A 24,429-nucleotide genomic window follows, 5' to 3' on the forward strand; every position below is an offset into this window, starting at 1 on the left:
GAGTGGGTATTGAATAGAACTGAATGATTGGTAAGTGTAGATGATGGAGTACTTTAATATCCTGTTTTGTGATTTTGGCAGGGCTTTAAAGTTGCTGAGGGGGGTTGTCTGTCCATCTAGCCAGCTACTGGCTGACAGACATTTTTATCTGAAAGCCATGAATCAGTCAGTCAGGCCTCCCAGAAGTGAACAGTCTGATTTAAGCCTTGTTCAGGGAAAAGATTTGTGACATGAAGAAACGTGTGCCTCATTGGATGAATCCTTTAAAAACATACCTGTACAGATTGGTATTTGCATAGCCTAATTATTTGATCCTTCTTTTTTTTTTTTCTTATGAGACCTTTATTTAACCAGATAAAATCCCCTGTCTACTTCTATTTTTTTCCAATTCAGTTTCATTCACTGTATTTCTACTGTGTTTTTTTTTTGTTTTTGTTTTTGTTTTTTTTTAATCTTTGCTGCTTTAGTATTTCATACTGTTTTAATTGCCTGGGATTTGTTGATTTTCATTGTATGATGTTTTATTTTGTAGGGTACTATTAGTATTTATTAGAACATGTTGTAGTTAAATGCCTTGACCAGTTAGAATTGTATCACCTGCAACTAAGTTTGTAAAATTGCTAGTGGATGGTGTTGGACGGGCAGTTCAGATTTTTTTTTTTTTTTTTTCTTATGAGACCTTTATTTAACCAGATAAAATCCCCTGTCTACTTCTATTTTTTTCCAATTCAGTTTCATTCACTGTATTTCTACTGTGTTTTTTTTTTTGTTTTTGTTTTTTTTTTTTTTAATCTTTGCTGCTTTAGTATTTCATACTGTTTTAATTGCCTGGGATTTGTTGATTCTCATTGTATGATGTTTCATTTTGTAGGGTACTATTAGTATTTATTAGAACATGTTGTAGTTAAATGCCTTGAGTAGTTAGAATTGTATCACCTGCAACTAAGTTTGTAAAATTGCTAGTGGATGGTGTTGGACGGGCAGTTCAGATTTTTTTTTTTTTTTTTTTATCTTTGCTGCTTTAGTATTTCATACTGTTTTAATTGCCTGGGATTTATTGATTTTACATTTTATGGTGTTTTATTTTGTAGGGTAATATTAGTATTTTATTAGAACATGTTGTAGTTAAATGCCTTGACCAGTTAGAATTGTATCACCTGCAACTAAGTTTGTAAAATTGCAAGTGGATGGTGTTGGACGGGCAGTTCAGATTTTTTTTTTTTTTTTTTTCTTATGAGACCTTTATTTAACCAGATAAAACCCCTGTCTACTTCTATTTTTTTCCAATTCAGTTTCATTCACTGTATTTCTACTGTGTTTTTTTTTTGTTTTTGTTTTTTTTTTTTTTTAATCTTTGCTGCTTTAGTATTTCATACTGTTTTAATTGCCTGGGATTTGTTGATTTTCATTGTATGATGTTTTATTTTGTAGGGTACTATTAGTATTTATTAGAACATGTTGTAGTTAAATGCCTTGAGTAGTTAGAATTGTATCACCTGCAACTAAGTTTGTAAAATTGCAAGTGGATGGTGTTGGACGGGCAGTTCAGATTTTTTTTTTTTTTTTTTATCTTTGCTGCTTTAGTATTTCATACTGTTTTAATTGCCTGGGATTTATTGATTTTACATTTTATGGTGTTTTATTTTGTAGGGTAATATTAGTATTTTATTAGAACATGTTGTAGTTAAATGCCTTGACCAGTTAGAATTGTATCACCTGCAACTAAGTTTGTAAAATTGCAAGTGGATGGTGTTGGACGGGCAGTTCAGATTTTTTTTTTTTTTTTTCTTATGAGACCTTTATTTAACCAGATAAAATCCCCTGTCTACTTCTATTTTTTTCCAATTCAGTTTCATTCACTGTATTTCTACTGTGTTTTTTTTTTGTTTTTGTTTTTTTTTTTTTTAATCTTTGCTGCTTTAGTATTTCATACTGTTTTAATTGCCTGGGATTTGTTGATTCTCATTGTATGATGTTTCATTTTGTAGGGTACTATTAGTATTTATTAGAACATGTTGTAGTTAAATGCCTTGAGTAGTTAGAATTGTATCACCTGCAACTAAGTTTGTAAAATTGCTAGTGGATGGTGTTGGACGGGCAGTTCAGATTTTTTTTTTTTTTTTTTTATCTTTGCTGCTTTAGTATTTCATACTGTTTTAATTGCCTGGGATTTATTGATTTTACATTTTATGGTGTTTTATTTTGTAGGGTAATATTAGTATTTTATTAGAACATGTTGTAGTTAAATGCCTTGACCAGTTAGAATTGTATCACCTGCAACTAAGTTTGTAAAATTGCAAGTGGATGGTGTTGGACGGGCAGTTCAGATTTTTTTTTTTTTTTTTCTTATGAGACCTTTATTTAACCAGATAAAACCCCTGTCTACTTCTATTTTTTTCCAATTCAGTTTCATTCACTGTATTTCTACTGTGTTTTTTTTTTGTTTTTGTTTTTTTTTTTTTTTAATCTTTGCTGCTTTAGTATTTCATACTGTTTTAATTGCCTGGGATTTGTTGATTTTCATTGTATGATGTTTTATTTTGTAGGGTACTATTAGTATTTATTAGAACATGTTGTAGTTAAATGCCTTGAGTAGTTAGAATTGTATCACCTGCAACTAAGTTTGTAAAATTGCAAGTGGATGGTGTTGGACGGGCAGTTCAGATTTTTTTTTTTTTTTTTTATCTTTGCTGCTTTAGTATTTCATACTGTTTTAATTGCCTGGGATTTATTGATTTTACATTTTATGGTGTTTTATTTTGTAGGGTAATATTAGTATTTTATTAGAACATGTTGTAGTTAAATGCCTTGACCAGTTAGAATTGTATCACCTGCAACTAAGTTTGTAAAATTGCAAGTGGATGGTGTTGGACGGGCAGTTCAGATTTTTTTTTTTTTTTTTTTTTCTTATGAGACCTTTATTTAACCAGATAAAATCCCATGTCTACTTCTATTTTTTTCCCCCCAATTCAGTTTCATTCACTGTATTTCTTCTGTTTTTTGTTTTTTTGTTTTTTTTTTTAAATCTTTGCTGCTTTAGTATTTCATACTGTTTTAATTGCCTGGGATTTATTGATTTTACATTTTATGGTGTTTTATTTTGTAGGGTAATATTAGTATTTTATTAGAACATGTTGTAGTTAAATGCCTTGACCAGTTAGAATTGTATCACCTGCAACTAAGTTTGTAAAATTGCAAGTGAATGGTGTTGGACGGGCAGTTCAGATTTGTTTTTTTTTTGTTTTGTTTTTTTCTAATGAGACCTTTATTTAACCAGATAAAATCCCATATCTACTTCTATTTTTTTTTTTTTTTTTTCTCCAAATCAGTTTCATTCACTGTTTTTCTTCTGTTTTTTATCTTTGCTGCTTTAGTATTTCATACTGTTTTATTTACCTGGGATTTGTTGATTTTACATTGTATGGTGTTTTATTTTGTAGGGTACAATTAGTATTTATTAGAACATGTTGTAGTTAAATGCCTTGAGTAGTTAGAATTGTATCACCTGCAACTAAATTTGTAAAATTGCTAGTGGATGGTGTTAGACGGGCAGTTCAGATTTTTTTTTTTTTTTTTTTCTCAGTGTGTATGTTCTTACCTCTGACTCAGAAATGCAATAGTAACAGTATTAAATGATCTGCAAACTATGGCGATGTTCAGACAGCAGGTCTTATTGCACAATTTGGATTTTTTTGGTGAAATTAGAGTGATTTTTTTGTGCTTGTTCATATTACACATTAAATGCAACTTCTTTCAGTTTTGAGTATGAACTGAATGCGACCCTGTGCAAAAGAGGTCCTGACATAATACGTGACCACACAGGCACGCACTGCATTGACAGAAGTATGTTTTTCCCGTCATTTCTCCTCAGAATTGTGACGTTTGTCGCATTTCAATGACGTAAGGGTCAGATAAATGCAACCTGGCTGTTCAAACGCAAATCACATTGCAAAATATTGGATACATATTGGATTTAGGACCATATTTGAAAGTGGCCTGGGTCGGATTTGAAAAAAAATCGGATTTGTGTGGTTCAAACTGTCTTTAACAGATCGGATACAGGTCGGCTGTGGCCAAAAAAATCCAATTTCAGCCACATTTGTCTGCAATCTGAACGTAGCCCATGTGGACATTTTTAATATCTTTCCTCTTCTGTGACTGTGTAGAAGTCAATAACATTGCATTCTGGATCACGAAAAATACCTGATGAAGTTATTTACTGACAGCAAAAAATGTACTACCAAACAGCTGTTCGACTCAGCGAGTAAATGATCAACAGGTTGACTGATAATGATTAGCTTTGGCCTTTATTTTGTTTATCCTGTTATATTAACTATGCTAAATAACAAAATTGCTTGGACGGAATTCTTGTCCTATTTTTTTTTTTTTTTTCCACTGGAGCTGTTTTTATTACATTTTACAATTGATATGATTATTTTTTGCTTTTGCTATTTTAGAGGCTAAACATCATTGTATGCTATCTCGGTGTACTTTGTTCTGATTGGTGTTCATACGGGTGTGTGTCTGACATGGCATGTTTTTTATTCAGATTATTCTTTTTTTTTTTTCTTGACCTATTTTTAATGTTTTAATTCTAGAAACACAATTGTGGCGACCAACTCACTATCACTCACCTCATTTACATTGTAAGAAACTACAAATTACGGAGGGGTTGTGGCTTGGTAGGAGACCGTACACATATATTTTGGGATTGTCCAAAATTATCAGAATATTGGAAAAATATTCAAAGACAAATAAAAGGATGTTTGTCCATAGACCTACCAATAAAACCATCACATTTTATACTGGGCATAATACCTGAGAATCTTCAGGAAAACAGTCAAACAAAACTGCTTAGAATACTTTTATTAATTGCAAACAAAGTAATAACAACCTCCTGGTTAAAGCCACAACCCCCCACAATAGTCCAATGGAGGGGACAGAATTCAGGATGAGTACAGCATGGAATATACCACTGCAGTGTTACAAATGAAAAGAGAAATATTTATGAACAACTGGACCCACAATAAGTCACATTTTAATTTGATGTAAGTGTTGTTGCTTTTTATTGTTGTTGCTGTTGTGGATTTCTATTTTGTTCTATCTCAGATTCTGAAAGAATGTCAAGGTTCTACCATGTTGTATTTTAATGGCTGATGTTGATCTCTCCTGAATATTCTGGTCCCTGTGGCCTTGGACTTGAAACAACCATGGACTACTACCCCCATTAAGACTGAGATGTGCAGGGGTTGGACAAAATAATGGAAACACCTTAAAAAATCAACAAAATATAATTTAATATGGTGTAGGTCCGCCTTTTGCGGCAATTACAGCCTCAATTCTCTGAGGTATTGATTCATACAACTTGTGAATTGTTTCCAAAGGAATTTTAAGCCATTCTTCAGTTAGAATACCCTCCAACTCTTTTAGAGACGATGGCGGTGGAAATCGACGTCTTACTTGAATCTCTAAAACTGACCATAAATGCTCAGTAATGTGGAGGTCTGGGGACTGTGCCGGCCATACGAGATGCTCAACTTCATTAGAATGTTCCTCATGCCATTCTTTAACAATTCTAGCTGTATGGATTGGGGCATTATCATCTTGAGGTGAAGGTGTTTCCATTATTTTGTCCAACCCCTGTATGTGTGTGTATATAGATAGATAGATAGATAGATAGATAGATAGATAGATAGATAGATAGATAGATAGATAGATAGATAGATAGATAGATAGATAGATAGATAGATAGATAGATAGATAGATGTGTGTGTGTATATGTATATGTGTTGTATATGTGTATGTATATATACAGGGTGTCCCATAAGTCTCCATACATAGGAGACATAATACATTCCATACATATATGGTTCTAACATGTACTTCTTTATATTTCTTCTTTATAGTTCTTCAGCAGTGGAGGACACGCATTGAAATGTGTTCCCGACAAAATGGCAGTCATATAGAGCATATTATATAAATAAAAATGGTTTATGTCAAGAAACGTTTATTTTTCCTATGTATGGAGACTTATGGGACACCCTGTATATATATACATATATTTCTGTTATATAATGATTTGTTACAATGCACTGTATGGCTACACATGTGAAATCTAAATAAAAAGAAGTTAAAAAAAAAAGAAAAAGAAAGAAACTACAAATTATGTCTGAATTCAGAAAAAAGCGGAGAGGCATTGCTATGCAACAACACATTCAGGTAAACTGTAATGGTACTTTGCAAGTAGATGCAAGCCTTCACTTAGTTTTGTTGAGTCTTTGGTCTGAACAAGATTCTATTTTAGTTTCTCTTTCATAAAAAATCAGGAAAAGTTATTGCAAATTATTACTACTCACAGCTAAACGTCACATTTTTTACTGCTAGTTGGAACCTGCAGTTTACATAAAAATAAGTCATGTAAAAGAGGTTCTGAATAACTGATGAGCAAACAGAGAAAAAAGGACGACCACCTGCAGAGCTCATTAATGCTCACGTCCCACTTCTGTTTTATACCGTCAACATCTCAAAGAATCTCAAGGCCTTTACAGTTGTCTGCTTTGGCACCACACACATATTATATATGCACACACACACACGCAGACGAATGGTATTTTAGTTGAGCGAAAGGCGGATATTTGCCTATATATTTTCTCGTAAGCTTTAATAAGGAAGGGGGGAAAAAATACAAGTAACCACGACAACATGTAAATGAAATCTGTACCTTCAACCCAAACAAATGACAGCATAATCTCATTTAGGAACAGAGGCAGTGAACCTTTGTTTCCATCATGTGTCGCAATATATACCTGCCCTCTGGGTAAAGCAGTGACATCCGAACACAAGGGAGAGGAATTAGGAATTACACTGATGAGGGGAGATGAAATTGAGGAGGATGGAAGCAGAGATAGGAAAGAGAGAAAGAAAAAAAAAAAAGGAAGGATTGAGTCCAAATTAGAGGAGACAGCGCCACAGTGGATTAAATGACACCAGATATGAGGGAGGCAACAGGAGACGCATTAAAAATCCAAAAGGGTGTTGTCAACTTAAAATTAAAAAAAAAAAAAAAAAAAGCGCCAATTTCAACACATGTACGTCACAGAACAGAAAAAACAGCAAGCAATATGGTGTGAAAACGCAGTATTCATGTTAAACATCGCTGTTGCATTAGCCATTACATTAACCAACCGAAGATCAGAAAGCAGTCGATAAGCAGATAATCTTCCCAACAGATGGTGAAAAGGTCCAATTGAAGATTATGTATTATAATATCAAATCTGCTTTGCCTTTGACCTTACAAATACAATCTCATGCAATGATACCCAAAACCTCCAAGAGTCAATCCCAGATCAACAAAAACAGCAACAACAAAGAAGCATGTGACAAATGGCAACAGAATTAGAAATAATAATAATAATAATAATAATAATAATAATAATAATAATAATAATAATAATAATGATAATAATAAAAGCTAGGGAAGATATCAGGTATAGATGCAAACTGAATGGATGTTACTGAGGGAAAACATCAGAATGAATAACAGAGGAACTAGAAATCTTTTTGAAAAATCAACTTCTAGCAAGAATATGTATTAAAATCTGCCAAACAGATGGTGAAAATATATAAGTGATTAAATACTAGGTTATAAAGTCTACTTTCCTTTTGACCTTGCAAACACTGTTGTGTGCAACACAGTAAAACGAAGACCAAAATCTCCCAGATTCAGGCCCAGATTGACAAAAACAGCATCGACAAAGAAGAACATAGCCTAACCAAATAAGAACAGAATTAGAAATGAAAAACAGTGAGAGAAAATGTAATTTATGTTGGCAAATTGAACTGATGTTACTGAAAGAGTTAGCAACGAAAAAAAAAAAAAATCTAGATCCAGTATTGTGTTTGATTGAAGATTAAATGCTCCTCTATAAAGATTACTTTGGCTTTTGCTTTTCATGCAACAGAGTAGAAAAAATAGTCAAAACCTCATAAATTCATTCCCGGATTGGCAAAAACAGCACCAAAAACTAAAAACGCAGCATAAAGAGTTAGGAATGCAAAGCGTAACACCAGATATCAGGCAGAGGTGCAAAGTCAGTCAATAGTAGCAAAACAAAATGCCTCAATAAACAACAGAGAAGCTTTGAAATCTTCTGGAACACCAACTCTTATCTAGGCCCAGTATTATAATCTGACAAACAGAGCAAGGAACAAAATGGGGAATCAATGAGAAACTATTGACCCAGAGATTAATTCTGAGAATACCACCAACGTCAGCACAATGAATCACCAAAACATAAAGAAGGACACAGAGAGGAAGAACATAAATGAGGTGAGGATGGAACTCAAGCCCAAAATGTTCTGGAAAAAAAAAAAAAAAAAAAGAGTAACACAGATGGGATTATTCTTGATCATCTGCTCTTATTTAGGATGAACTCAAATCTGACAATTGGAATAAAGAACCCAATGGGAAACCAAAGATAAGTTTGTGTAAAACACCTCAACATCAGCACAATGAACAACCAAAACATAAAGAAAGAAAGAAGAGAAATCAACCAGAGATACAATCTGAAAGAATTTGGGAGACAAACTCAAATAAACCACCTCAGATCCTTCTGGACCAGACCAAGGAACCCTATGTTAGCTGGCAAGAAACCATTAGCCTTTGACTATAACATAACAGATTTAGTAGCATTAACATTAAACTAAAGTTTAGTTCTGCACCATAGAGCACATCGATACTAGGTGGAGATCCAACCTGACACAACAAAGATTTTTAGAATCCCAGGACCAGACCAGAACCAACAAGAAACCATCACCATTTGTCTTGAATGACTTAGTGTAGCTTCACCATTAACATAAACCTCAGCTCTTTCCAGGGTACCATTAGATCAAGCAGAACGGAAAGTCAAAAAGAAACAAACAAAACATACAAAGAACTCTATCCACCAAAGTTAGGGCGCGCAACATCCAGAAACAACCCAACTAAAATTCCTCTAGGTCATCGACTCATGTCTAGGACCAGGATTGAAGTCTGACAAAACACGGCCCTGTTAAGAAACCACTGTTTCTCGGCAAGACTCGGCTTTCCATCAGCACCAGCACATCGAGTCATGACAAAGAAAAGGAAGCAAGTGAGAAGGAACGGAAAGACGAGACGAGAAGAATAAAGACGGAAAGAAGTCAAAGTACATATAGAGTGACAGCGGTAGTTGTCGGATCCTTACCTAGGACGCCCAGTCTGTAGTTGACAGTTATCACAATCACATTCCCATAGCTGGCCAAGATGCTGCCGTCAAACATGTTCCCAGTTCCTTCCATGTAGGAGCCCCCGTGGATGAAAACCATCACCGGCTTGGGGCTTCCACTCTCCCTGATGTCTGGAGGAAAGGGGGGAGGAGGAGGTGGTGGAGAAGGCAGAGCGACTGATTAGATGACAGATTGAAGATGACAGCCAGAGATGCAATTTCAGTTCTTTAGGGGGCTTTTGGCCACCTCTTTATTATTTTTTTTTTTAACTTTTTCTTTTTTTTTTTTTTAGGCACACTGGCTTCTTTTTAATGTGGAGACCTTGTTAGTTTGAAGCGTCAAACCATTCATTTACCCATTTGAAGGCCGTGACATGTTTGCTGTGATTGAAAAATACTTTTTTTTTTTTTTTTTTTTTTTTTATTTCATATAGGTGTTAATGAAACTGGATTTTTGATGTGGTGACTTTTAATTTTCCTGTAGGCAATTGACTGTCAACATGCAACAGTGGCAATCCAAACTGTCATATTATGTTGAGGTTGTACAATTAATCGGAAGGAAAAAAAATCTAATAAAAAATGGCATATTGGGTTTGACATTTTTATGAAAACGCAGCGCTTTATTGAAACTTTTAAACTGAACTCAGATAAGCAGTTCAGAGTTGTTTAGAGGGAAGGAAATGTTTGCGGATCTTAATTAAACACTAATGACTCTTGTCTTTGATGATCTTGAAGGATTTTTATTAGCGCTCTGTTATTTGTGTAATTGCAGAGACATTGGTTGTCATAATTAAACAGCAACAAAAAGAGAAAGAACAGATTTTTTTTTTTTTTATTATCATATATTTCAGTGATGGGAAATATATTTTATGACTTAGATAACAAATATGAACAAACTGAATGGACACATGAAACACATCCAGATGTTTGTCAAGTAGACCTCTGTTACAAGGTGTTTACGTCTTTACAACCGAATGATTTTATGATGTAGAGATGACACGAATAAAGGCTTTCATTTTAGTTTAAAGTGTGCACCGCAGCAGGTTACTGGTGAATCTCATTACCTTATTAAATATGTACAGTCTTTCAAAGGCTTCACCGTCAGAGAAATGCTTGCTCTTTTCCGTGAGTTTATGTGTCAGCATGTAGCTAACGTTGCAGATCCTTGCATGGATGGCTGCTTTGTGGAAAAAAAAAAAAAAAAAAAAGGAATCTGCTTGGCAATTAAGTTGGAAGACAGTTTCAGAGATGTATTTATTTTCTTCTTTTTTTCTGCGATGGTAACTTTATGGCATAGTTGGCATGCTTATGGATGCTATAATCCCTGAGGGCTGCAATTCACTCTTAGATTATTGAACGTTTGACACTTGAAACAAAATGTTTATGGGGAACTCTTGGCAATAAACATCAGATTCTTCTTCTTTTTTTTTTTTTTGTCTCGCTCTTCTGAAGGGTTCATCGCACTTCTTATTGTTAGCATTACTTCGGGGTTGTTTTAGGGCATCTAAATCAAGTTTCAACCTCTGGGACTGAAAAAATGAATCGATAGCTCTACTGCAGTCATGGTGAAGAAGCGTTGGGACACTTTTGGGGGACGTTTGGAACGAGAAAGCTGAGAGGGGGGCGCTGAGACTGAAATGGGGGGCATTAGTCTGTCGAAGTATCAATATCAAGCAGTGTGTTATGTCAATGTCGAGTTTTCCTATTCGGTGGTAACGTCTGTCATGTGTAACCCCCCGGTCACACTACCTATTGTATGTATATAAGGTCCATCATACTCAGCCCCGCTTGACAACTTGTTTCGGAAAGGATATTGTATGCGACTAGAAGAGATAATGATGAGGTAACGGGGTTGTTACCTACGGAGCACTATCACGGTCAGCCTCGCAATTTTTTTTCGGGGGTGTGTGTGTGTGTGTGTGTGGGGGGGGGTAGGACGGTCATGATGATGTAAAGGGACGTTTGTTCAAAAAAAGTTGTGAACCACTGATTTACACTAACAAGAGCATAGGAGGATCTGTCTAGCCGATGCTGTCATGTGGTTTTTTAGTTAGCTACTTCAGCCATGTCTTAGTTCAGAGGTCAGGCTTCAGGTCATATTTGTGCTGCTGTCTGTACACTCAACCTCATATTCTGTCCTCTGTCTGAAACTACAGATACGATGGAGATAAGATCTGCATCCCAAAGTTCGTAGACATCTTGTCCCTAAACTATTTGTGTCTGTAAGTGCATCTATACACATATAACCGATAAGTGCTTATAGGATATATACAGGGTGGGGAAGCAAAATTTACAATGAACATTTACTTGTTTTTTCTCAGCAGGCACTACGTCAATTGTTTTGAAACCAAACATATATTGACGTCATAATCATACCTAACACTATTATCCATACTTTTTCAGAAACTTTTGCCCATATGAGTAATCAGGAAAGCAAACGTCAAAGAGTGTGTGATTTGCTGAATGCACTCGTCACACCAAAGGAGATTTCAAAAATAGTTGGAGTGTCCATAAAGACTGTTTAGAATGGAAAGAAGAGAATGACTATGAGCAAAACTATTACCAGAAAGTCTGGAAGATACTATTAAAGAAGAATGGGAGAAGTTGTCACCCGAATATTTGAGGAACACTTGCGCAAGTTTCAGGAAGCGTGTGAAGGCAGTTATTGAGAAAGGAGGACACAGAATAAAAACATTTTCTATTATGGAAATTTTCTTGTGGCAAATAAATTCTCATGACTTTCAATAAACTAATTGGTCATACACTGTCTTTCAATCCCTGCCTCAAAATATTGTAAATTTTGCTTCCCCACCCTATATATATATATATATATATATATGGGTAGATATATAGATATATAGATATAGACATATAGATATAGGGATTGAAAGACAGTGTATGACCAATTAGTTTATTGAAAGTCATGAGAATTTAAATCTTCAAGTCATATTTTACTGCATTTCTAATGGTCTTGTTGTCTACCTCAAGTTCAATTGCCATTTTTCTCATGGATTTGGTTGGATCCTTTAGAATTTTGGATTTGAGAGCTTTAATAAAAGCTTTGGTACGTTTTTTGTTGCTTCCTCCACTTCCAGACTTTCTCGTAATAGTTTTGCTCATTGTCATTCTCTTCTTTACATTATAAACAGTCTTTATGGACACTCCAACTATTTTTGAAATCTCCTTTGGTGTGACGAGTGCATTCAGCAAATCACACACTCTTTGACGTTTGCTTTCCTGATTACTCATATGGGCAAAAGTTTCTGAAAAGGTATGGATAATAGTGTTAGGTATGATTATGACATCAATATATGTTTGGTTTCAAAACAATTGACGTAGTGCCTGCTGAGAAAAAAATAACTAAATGTTCCTTGTAAATTTTGCTTCCCCACCCTGTATGTACTTTCAACCATTTACGGAGCATCTTCATACCATGACATGCAGCCTGACCTTACAACTAAGAAACAACTAATCATATCGGATTCAGGATTAGTTCATATTTAGAGGTGTGAAGATGTGAAACACCTCAGGAAAGCCATATTTCATATCAGTAGGATCCACTAAGATCCAGTTTGGAAGATGTAGTGGGAGCTAACATTACTAACTGGACAGTCTAACATTAGCTAGCGCAAAAATTCTCAATCCAATAAATTACTCTGTGGTAGAATGACAGCAGAAAGTGACTTATGGACTCAAGGATACAGTACTGCAACATTATACGTTCAGAATAATGAACACGGTGGTGCAGTATCTAGCACTCATGCCTCACAGTGAGAAGGTCCTGGGTTCGATTCCAACACCAATCGATGGGGGTGGGACCTTTCTGTGTAGAGTTTGTATGTTCTATCCCGTGTCTGCATGGGTTCTCGCCAGGTACTCCGGCCTCCTCCCACCATCCAAAGACATGCACTGATAGGTTAATCGGTTAATCTAAATTGTCCATAGGTGTGAATGTGAGAGTGATTGTTTGTCTCTATATGTCAGCCCTTCGATGAACTGGCAGCTCGTACAGGGTGTACCCCGCCTTTGCCCATAAGTAGCTGGGATAGGCTCCAAGCGACCCTGTGACGCTAGTGAGGATGAAGCAGGTTCAGAAAATGAATGAATGAATGAATAATGAACGTCAAAGGACCTAGAAAATTACTTGTCTTTTGCCATTGACTGTAAGACAAGAAATAAGGTTCACAGGTTTGAGACCATGAGTCCATGGCTCAGATGTGTGATATGAGTCTAATGACACATACTTTAGATCAATATGAAGAGAAAATGATCTGGAGTTACCTGCAGAGTGATCCATGTTAAAAAGTGTTACATTTGGCTGAAGGTGAAATATGGGATTCTGTATTGTAAATTTGTATCTCTTGACGTACTGTATATCAAATCTGGGCTGGGTTGTGAGTAAAAAAAAAAAAAAAAAAAAAAAGGATGAGAAGACTCAGAGATCTAACAACATACAGCAACCCCCGTTCAAAACAAGGTTTTACTTTCATCTTCTGTATCCCAGAGATGAAGCGTTTCATCTTGCTTGCTAACTATCTCCATCAGTACATGCGGCGGCGCACATCGTTTATCCCACTGATGTTTTAGCACTCAGGGACTCAGGTCCAGAGAGAGATCAGCGAGTCTATGGGGAATTAAAAATTAACCAAGCAAGAAAACAGGGAAGTCATACCTTTGAGACATGAGACTAAAAAGATCTTCATTTGTAAAGGGGAGTAACAAAGGCAAAAAGAAAGTTTTCTGTGATATGTGTTTTAAGTACTCCAGATCTAGAGGCTTGACGGAATAATGTAAACATCTAAGGGAAAATAAGGTAGCTGAATTATGCTTTTACATGTGTGCAAAAAGTGTCTGTTAACGTACGGTGAACCAACCATAAATTTGACAGATTTATTTTATGTTTTGAGTACAGGGGAGAAATTTAGAAGAGGGCCTTAATATTAAAATATGTTCCCACAGAGAATATAAAATAGATCCAGGTGTAGAAAAAGTCAAATGGCAAAAGGAAATGGGCTAAAGAAACCGCATTTCTGGCAGGAAATTAAAATGTGGCACACCGAGGTAAAACGCAGCTGTATTTATGTGTGAGTGACTCAGTGTTATGCTCCTCCTTTCCTCACTTTCTCTCAGTGCTCATTGCGTCACTTTTGTCATTATATGTCCTTTGTAGCATTGTGTGAGTGTTGTGGGTTTTTTTTTTTTTTTTTTTGTTCTTCTTCTGTCACAGCAGGCACTGATTACAATGTAGCAGCACGTCATAACTCTCCTCTGGAAGGCTTCCAGAAACTCCTGACAAATAAGGTCAGGGGATCGTCACTACAATGTGTCGGTGTTTGCATGTGGTGAGACATGTGTAAGGAGGAGACAAATGAACAAATGATAGACATTAACAATTGTACTGGCAAGGGTGAATGTGTCATGACAATGTTGATGTGATAATGCAGATGCTGGTGGGGGTGTTGAAAATAATATTGCTGGTTTCTACAGACATAGGGATGATATGATATGATATGATATGATATGATATGATATGATATGATATGATATGATATGATATGATATGATATGAGGCCAAATCATGACAACTCTACTGATGACACAGTGGTGATGTTGGTAATGACATAAATGATGTTTGTGATGATCATAGTACAGATGATATAGATGATGATGGCAGCATGGTATGTCATAAAGATAAAACAATTCACCATGACAGTGATAATGCTGTTAATGATAATGATGATTATGACAGTTTGGTAAGGGAGAATGTAAAGTAAGCGATTATATATGAAGCCCAACATGGTGAAGAATCTTGAACGATGCAGAAGGGGTTTATTTTACACTTTTTAGCAGCTATCTGTGTATTATTCTCCTTTTAGCATGAAAATCAGACTATTACAAATGTGAATTAAAATGTTATTGGTAATTTGGTTGGAATTGGGCATAAAACAGCAATAGATTGTTACATAGAGTATTCATAGACTGTATATAATTAGTTTATGGAGGAACTGTAGTCGCTCTTCCATTGACCCTCAAATTGCGCAAATATGATTTGCACTTAAAAATTTACCTAATGGAAAAACGACAATTCCGCCAAAAGTCTCATTTTTCGATTAAAAGATTTTGCATTCGCAAGAGGTGATTTTTCAGGTGTAGCGCAAATGGTATATCACGCAAAACTGCAATGGAAAGACCTTTTTTCACAACTAGTCAGGCGAATTAACGAAACAGATGTTGACGTATGTTGCAACAAGCGAAGAAGAAGAAACATGTCACGGTATGTGTGGACACACCAGGAAACCCAATCGTTTTTCTTATTTAGTCCGAGATACAGGGGTAATATATAATAATAATGAATATATCTGTAAATCAACACTATATTTATGTTCGTCGCCATGTTTATGGAATGACTTCTCGTGTCATCTCGTAAAAAATAAACAAATCATCGCATTTGTGATTTAATGGAAAAACCGACATTACACACTTCTGTTTTTTCGACATTTAGTAAATATTGGTAAAGTTTTGCGCAGATGTCTAATGGAAAAGCAACTAGTGATGGCATCTGTTGGTTTCTGAATTGCAGTTTTGAGGTCAGTAGTAGGTGTTGCTGAGTTGGCTTTTTGGAGTGGCCATATTTGGATAAATGGAGGCGGAACTATGGTAGCTAATGCTAAGTGCTACCTTACTGACTTGGTAAAAATGGTAAAGTTAATCAACAATTGCAAAGCAAAGTCATTGTACAGTCTTGTTAGTGGAACATATTAATATAGCTACAGTCTAAATTTTTCAGAAGAAAAGTCCAACTTAAGCGGGGTACACACATAAAGATAATCAGGCTGTTTTTGTCCCGATTTTCCCCCTTCCCGACCAAGGAACGGCAAATGCCAGATTATTTTATGTCTTATAAGATTATCCTATAAGATTATCCTGTGGTCTGAGGTGTGTTAAGAGTGAATTTATCCTGAGAATCGGCTCCAAAACGGGTCGGGCCAACAATCATAAATATTAAACTTGTTCAATATTTACAACCAAAAATATTCGTGTGTGGGGAAAGCCGACAACTCACGAGTCATGACTCCGTGAATTGTGACGTGGAATGGAACGTAGCCAATCAAGAAGTGACCTGACAGCTGTAAATAAAAACAAGCATGGCCGACCTGAAACATAAAGTTTGGTGGACCTCAGAAATGGAGGACCAGCTTGTGGAGCTGTGGGAAGCCCAAGAATGTCTATTCAACGTCTCCGCCAAGTCGTACCCAAGAACACCATCATTCCCTCCTCTCACATGTCCTCTTCCATGTTACTTTTTCCGGTTGTTGCTATGTTTCTTCTTCTTCGTTTTTGTTAGATCACATTTAATCACATGAGATTTCTGGCTTGGAGGACTAGATTCTAGATCGGTGGTGGGACAGAATCGTTATTTGTGTGGCGTGGTGTGTTGTGTTGAGATTATCGGAGCACACCATACACAGTATGATCAAAACTGTTCAATGCCTGACTTTTTATCTTCATGCGTGGGGTCTGTAACAGATTTAGAACATCCTTATGTGTGTACCCCGCTTTAGCAGATAAGTGTACTGCCATATACAGCAGACATAAAGATCTGGGCCCATATTCCTGAAGATTCTTAGTGCAACGAGTTGCTCCTAGTGACCAAATTCCAAGAAAATTCTTAGAATCATGATGTTTTCTTAGAATTTCCCCTAAAAATGAAGAGTAGATCCTAGTAAAGATAAAAGCTATTCCTAAAGAATCCTAGCCTTTAAGAGAGCTCCTAAGGTGAGATCTGTCAAGAACAGGGAAGAGGACTTTTAAGGGGCTTAGGAGTTCCCTAAGCAGAGGACAAAATGGCCGACAGAAGAGGCAGGAGGGATATTCTCCAAACACTGGATGACAGTGAATTGATTAAACGCTACAGACTGGATCGTGCAGGAATCATGCACTTACTTCTCCGACCCAACACCATAATGCAACACCACCCAAAATGAAAGTCATCACAACACTTCCTCTAATAGGCCGGTCAGCGATCACAGACACTGATGAAAGCTGAGCCATTTCACCCTCGTTAATGCCAAATTGAGTTGAAATGTTGAAAGTTGAAAGTGCAAAAATTACCAGCATACCAATTAAGATGAGCAAATACAGGGGTTGGACAAAATAATGGAAACACCTTCACCTCAAGATGATAATGCCCCAATCCATACAGCTAGAATTGTTAAAGAATGGCATGAGGAACATTCTAATGAAGTTGAGTATCTCGTATGGCCGGCACAGTCCCCAGACCTCAACATTATTGAGCATTTATGGTCAGTTTTAGAGATTCAAGTAAGACGTCGATTTCCACCGCCATCGTCTCTAAAAGAGTTGGAGGGTATTCTAACTGAAGAATGGCTTAAAATTCCTTTGGAAACAATTCACAAGTTGTATGAATCAATACCTCGAAGAATTGAGGCTGTAATTGCCGCAAAAGGCGGACCTACACCATATTAAATTATGTTTTGTTGACGTTTTAAGGTGTTTCCATTATTTTGTCCAACCCCTGTAAATATAACTATCACTATGTGAATACTGTGCAAGTGGACCTGAGTTTTTTCACACATTTTGTAGGATAATTTTAAAGTATGGCTTACTATTCATTTAACAGATATTTTCTTTTATGTGAAATATTATTTACAATTACACAGTCTTCATAAGATTAGATTCTATGATTAAGTTTATCGATTTGAGGGTCCATCCATTGCCCATTATCACCAAAAGTATATTTTTTTTCTAGCTTTTAGGATCAACCAATCACAGCATTTGAAATGACAACTCATACCTACAACAGGGGTCAACCACATCTCCTCACTAAGATAAGAATTTCTGTCCATTCCTTGCTCATAGTTCTCTGAGAGTGTTCTGGAATCACTCCTAAGCTAAGACTCCTTGCTAGGAATTTTTAGGTGAAGTTAGGAGCTCTGTGAGAGGATTCTCAGAATCTTTAGGAATACGGGTTCTGATTAACAGAGGAACAACATTAAAGATGTACCACCTGAACTCGTATCAGAGGGTTCTACTATAATCCATGAGACTGAAATGAGTACTGTAAAAGAGAAAAAAACATGACTTAGTTTTTTTAGAGAGAAGTTAAAGGTAAGTCAAAGGAAGCTTGGGTTTTCTGGAGCCAAATTGAGCCAATCCCAGCAGTCATCAGTGGTACTACAATTTTAACATATAGCAGTTTTACAAAGGCTTAATTTTGAAGCCAAGGTCCTTGCCCCTTGAGACTGTTGAATTTCACCATTAACCGGATGCGAGACCTTAACAAATTGGTTTAAAACATCAAGGATAATGCAGATAATGGTGACATGTCGGCTTAAATAATACTGATCATAACAGCTATCATGGTGAATATCATTATGATGGTGATTTCAGCCTTGATAGTTAAGGTTATTAAGATGGGAACAAGTAATGATGACACTTAAAAGATAATGGTGGTGGCGGCCATGTGTGTGAAGAGGATTATGATGATATACTACATGTTGGTGGTGATGATACTCCCAGTAAATATGATGAAGAAGATGTCAGTCATGGTAATGATGGGTGGCAGCCACATGAATGAGGATGACTGACAATGGAAAAACCATAATGGTCAGGATGCAGTCGATGGGGGAAGTAACTATCACGGTGATGCTAACTTCCGCAATAAGTCAAGAAGCTAGAATTGGACAATGATGTTGTTGATGAGGACGACTCAACTGAATCACCTCCTATTAATAAATGCACCATTTTCTTATTTTTCCTTTCCTTTTTATTACTCTGCTTCATCATTTATTAGAGTTTTAGTGAAATCATTTCTGTATTTGATGTTTTTTCATCATTATCTCTTTGTGTTCTTATTTTCTTTTAATGTGAATGATATATTTGCTTTACATAACGTATTTTTTTTTTTGTACTTGCATATTCTTAATATATCAACAACTATCATATTTATTTATTTATTTATTTTTTATGTTCAATTAATGATCGATTTTACTGAAAATGTCACTTTTTCCTCCACATTCTCTCAGTTTTTGATATGATAACCCTCAACAATTTTTTTTCATATTTATTTTTTTGATAAAAATCCTACATATCTAGCCATGTCTTCTTAATCTTGCAAGCAAACATTTTCCATTGTATTATCATGTATCCTCCTGAGACCCAGGGAAGTACAAGTTTTGGCTTTTTTAAAATATTAAATAGTTGCCTTTATTGGAAACAGCACTATGCAACAATGTTTTCAGATGCATTTTAAAAAATTTTATGGAATGTCCTTTGCAGCGGACAGCGTTTTTTGTTTCGTTTTGTTTTGCTTAGTTTTTCCGATAAAGCTATGAAACTCTTGTTCCCTACAGAGGACAAAAAAAACATTGCTCGGTCTCAGGAGAATATGTTCACTTAACCCTGTGGTATCCCGTCCAGCAAGGCCCTTACTAAGCACCAAGTGTGCCTTTTTTGCACACTTGTGGAAAAATGTCCAAAAAAAAAAAAAATCATATCGTTTGTTTTTAATTCTTTTACATTTTTTTTTTCTATTTCATCAACTTGAGCCGTAAATAAAAATACCAAATACTCAATGATTGTCACTTTTTTTTTTTTTTTTAACCCTTTAAATGCCATGTTTGTAATGTAAACAAACCATTTTTTGGATGCAAAAAACACACAATTTTTTTTTTTTTTTCAATATACTACATAAAAAGTGGATTACATATGATCTGATTTTTGCAGCCTGGCATATGTTAATGATTCACTCCAACATCGATTAATTTGCATTATTATTTTTGGCGCTAGGTCAAATGTTCAAAAATACTAGCATCTGTCACCAAGTGTGCATAAAAGGCACACCTATAAATCAAACTATTAAATATTATATATTGATTTATTTTTCTGCTCTAATTTGTTTTTGTTTTTGTAAATCAAGGCCAGCCCTAATCATACAAATCAAATGGAGGAAATAGTGCGTTTTAGGCACACTTGGCAGACAGATGCTAGTCTCGTAATTTTCTTTTGTTTACAATGTGCACATTTTAGTTGGTGGCCAGAATTTTAAAGATCATGCAAAAATGAACAACTTTTGAATTCTAACCTTATTTAAACTGTGAAAAATAATATGAAGTTTTTTAACACAAAGTGCAAAGTGTGCCTAAAAGGCGCACCCGGATACCGCAGGGTTATGATACTTCAGCTGCTATATGGTGTATAGTATAATGTGTATTGTGTATAATGTGCATTCTCAGATATCACATAAACATCTAAATTAATTTCTGCTGCAGCCAGATGCATTTGTTGTAACTGTCTTTTTGTTCAGCTCTGAAGGTCAGCAAAAATGAGGAGGTGAGGTGAGGATAAAGCTGCCTTGGCAGTGTTTGAGAATTTGATGGATTTATTTGAATTTACCTGGATTTACTGGCGGAAACAAGCCCAAGTGTGTACTGAACACGTTGTACCTTGAGGTTTTTGAGTTTATGCAATCCAGCTCGCTCTCAGTATGGTTTCCTGGCATCCTCCGTTGGCCGCCGCTGCAAGACGTCGAGCCAAAAAAGCCTCCAAACTCCAGTCTCTATTCATTCAACTAACCTATCAATTAATCCTCATTCAGCTGATGGTAAATTTCATCTCATTTCATCAAACTTCTTCATGGAGTGAGGTAATGGTCTTTTTGGGGTGATTACTGGAAGATGCAATGTTTACACAATTGTTTGAAGATCAATGTCGCCTTTTATTTCTTGTTCATTTAAGGTAACTTCAATATCCAACCGCCCTCCGAGGGTTTTCCTCGCAGCTAGCAGCGAGATGAAAGCATACTTTCAGATGAACAAAAATGAGATGCAATCTTGTAGTGATTCAACAATTCGGTGTTCCCTGGGTGAGTATGGTTTAGTGAGAATGTCAGAGGAGAGGTACTACGCCAACATGGAGCAGATCATTCCTTCCATGAGCTTGAGGTTATGATCAAAGAGATTCAGGTGCTTTAGACATCTCAGAGCAAATCCTGAGAGATGGCCCGGGGCTGTTGCAACAACTTCAGTATCCTCTCCCTGTTCCTGGCAGGGACTTTAAAAGCCAACAGCAGACATAAGGAGCACATATACATTTTTTCTTCTATCCTGACTTCAGCCCTGTTCATATGGGACCAAAGCTATGGGGACCCTGAATTAAAAGTAACAGGAAACAAAGGGGTCCAGAGGTGAGAACCGATTAAAAAGCAGAGGCCTGAACCCGCTCAGTATTTCCAGTGACATACGCGACAGCATAACGTCGAATGTGTTTAATTTGACGTTTTCATATTTATAACTATAATGTCGAAGTTGTAGTTTGGCAGTAAGAAAATCATCCAAGGATTTTTTTTTGTTAAAACCTGATACTTTAGCTGTATTAATTTAATGTATCTTTTGTAACGTCTTTTACCGATGGGTTATTACCTCCTCGCTTTGCTTTGTGTGTTTGTTCGCGTGTTTGTGTATTAGCAGGATAACTCGAAAAGTTATGGACGGATTTTCATGAAATTTTCAGAAAATGTTGATACTGGCACAAGGAAGAAATTATTAAATTTTGGTGGTGATCGGGAGTGGGGGGGTGGAGCGACAGATCTGTCTTGGCGGTGGTCTGCGCTCTCTGAGCTTTTCCTTGAAATGCACATTTATTCCAAATTCCATGTTTTTAATTTTATTTCAGTTTATGACATCTTCTATTGTAGTAACCATCCCCCTTTTCTCATGTTGTTTTTTTTTCTAATGTACATGACCGCAACCTGAACTCTCCCTTCATGTTTAACTGTTGTCCTGATAAATTTACCCTCAGCATCAGTGTCTTTTCTCGCTTACTGCTCTGCCTCCCTTTAAGATTCTTAAGTCTGTTCAGTTAACATCTTCAGTGTGTCTCAGTGCATCTTCAGTTCAATGACAATGCTTTGACATGTTATGTAATACTATCTTACTGATAAAACAAACTATTATGTTTCTAACATTAGTCATTTCTGACGCTAGATAAATGTCACTACATACATTTATGTTTGATATGATTAATGTCTTCACTTTTCAGAATGCATAGACCTAGTATTAGTGGTAGGTGGTCAGTTTAGCTAATTAAGAGACTATATAATCCAATACAAATTCGCTATTTAGCTAAACTACACTAAAAGAGTCAGTTTGAAATAAAATGCTTATTAAATAACTGATTGAATACTTTGTTTTGTTGGTGTATCTTCATAATCTGAATCTAAAAGATGAAATGTTTTAGTCATTAAATAGAAGCTCAGAAAGTCTAACACAGCAAGAGAAGAAGACTGTGGACAGTCATTTATAATATGAGTGTGAACACAGATTAACCCATAAAGACCCAGTGTTACTTTTCCCGCAGTTCTCAAATGAATTTTTCTCTTTCTTAAGCAATTTATCACCAGTCATTATAATATTATCCTGTATATTTTGCGTTTGTTCAATAAAAATCTAGTATTATCCGATATTTGATTTACTGATCATGTAAATGTTCATAAAAGCTCAGATTAAAGTTAATTGTCATAACATCACTAACAGAGAAAAATGAAGAAAATGTGACTTTTTCAACTAAATCTATCATTAACTGAACAGAAACCAACTGTCTCCATCCACTGTAATTTATCAAACTCCATGGGTTTTACTGGTAAATCAATGTTGTAGATGATGATGGTGTTCCCACGGTAACTACAGAGCCTCTGAATGTCCAAATGGGTCATATCTGATGACCATGAAATGATGACAAACTGTATTTCACAACAATTATTTACATGGATTGATAAGATTAGTGGATCAGAAGTTATTAAACATTTTATACTGGTAGATGGTTGTTTGGGTCTTTATGGGTTAAAGTGATGAGTAATGTATAATGCTAAATAAATTAATTAAATACCACCATTAGGTCATTCATTTTGTACCTTTAAACATGTTTGTTTCTGGAGGTTTTAGCATTGCAGGTTATGGGGAGTGACTTCAGGTGGCCATTTGAGGAACTACAGTTTTTGGCACTTCTGCTGTTATTTGTTTTTTATTGTTTTTTTTTTATTGGTTACTGTTTTTGCTGATTACCTTTAATTTTAATTAAACATAGTCTGACATTAGTATTTCATCATTTATGTGCACACTCTGAATGAACAGACATTTCTAATCTGGAACAAAATATTTTTTCATGTATTTTTGCCCAGTCCTCCTCAAACTTCAGGAGCTTCAACTTAAATGTCACCTAGAGCTGAAGGTATCTGAGCAAGGTAACTCATTTCTCAGTTGATCTTTTATGAGCCATTCCTCGGCTGCAGGATTGTCCTCATGCTGTCAGCAAAATCTATATCCCTGTGCCCTCCACACTCAAAGAAATATATCCATAGTGTATAGGAAGATTAATATCTGCCAGGTATTGCCGTGTAATCCTTTATATAGGGAGCCTGGGGCCCCATAGACGAGGCTTCGTAGCTCCCACAGTTCACAACATCGCCGATTCTGTGTATTCCCTTTCTTAACCCACTCCAACAACATTTGTCGTAAAAGAAACTGGGCTTCTAACAAATCCGTAGCTCTCGGGGACTGTCCTGTTTACATCTCTATTCCCAGCACAAAAGGATTACAAACAGCAGCTTTACTGACTATAGAGAGATTGTAAAATCCAAGATTTCCTGGGTGGGAGGTGTGAGGAGGTTAGGGAACATCCTTATTGGGTTTACATCTACGAGGCGACAAGATGTCAAGGGTTAAAGGCATCAAGAACAGCTTGGGGGAATCCTGGACCCAGGAGTTGGCTCAGATAGACGGAGTGTGTGACTGTGTGTTTGTGTAGCGTATGCATGTGTGTGTTCTCCGACATATTTTCCTCTATATTAAACTGGATTAGTTGTCTGCCCTGCATCCTTTATCAGGATAATACTTGAAGCTTGCTGGGATTTCATTGAATAGATCTGTGTGAGCTGTGTGACTCTTTCTAATCTTTGTGAAGTGTATGTGTGTGCGCACGCAAGTTCCCCAGAAAAACAGCATGATGGCACAGATCAAAGGGATCCGGATGGTTGTGAGTCTTATTTGGATGTAATTGCTGTTTACTTCGTCACATTATACAGTAGAGGTGCCTTATTAAGACTTTCTGCCTGTCATTAAAGTTGCACTGCAACAGCCTTAAGGGAATACAACTCTATCTGAGGGTT

At 36.0% G+C, this 24,429-nt stretch overlaps 1 protein-coding gene across 1 annotated transcript in view; it reads right to left on the reverse strand.

The window, feature by feature from the left end:
* nlgn1 (neuroligin 1) overlaps window positions 1–24,429 on the reverse strand; it is a 935,889-nt gene that overhangs the window by 538,261 nt on the left and 373,199 nt on the right. Inside the window, exon 4 of the mRNA XM_030132665.1 lies at window positions 9,225–9,377. Within this exon, the coding sequence (XP_029988525.1) occupies window positions 9,225–9,377 (153 nt within the window). The remainder of the gene's footprint in view (window positions 1–9,224; window positions 9,378–24,429) is intronic.

Source organism: Sphaeramia orbicularis, chromosome 4 (genome assembly GCF_902148855.1).
Source record: "Sphaeramia orbicularis chromosome 4, fSphaOr1.1, whole genome shotgun sequence".
Taxonomy (NCBI): domain Eukaryota; kingdom Metazoa; phylum Chordata; class Actinopteri; order Kurtiformes; family Apogonidae; genus Sphaeramia; species Sphaeramia orbicularis.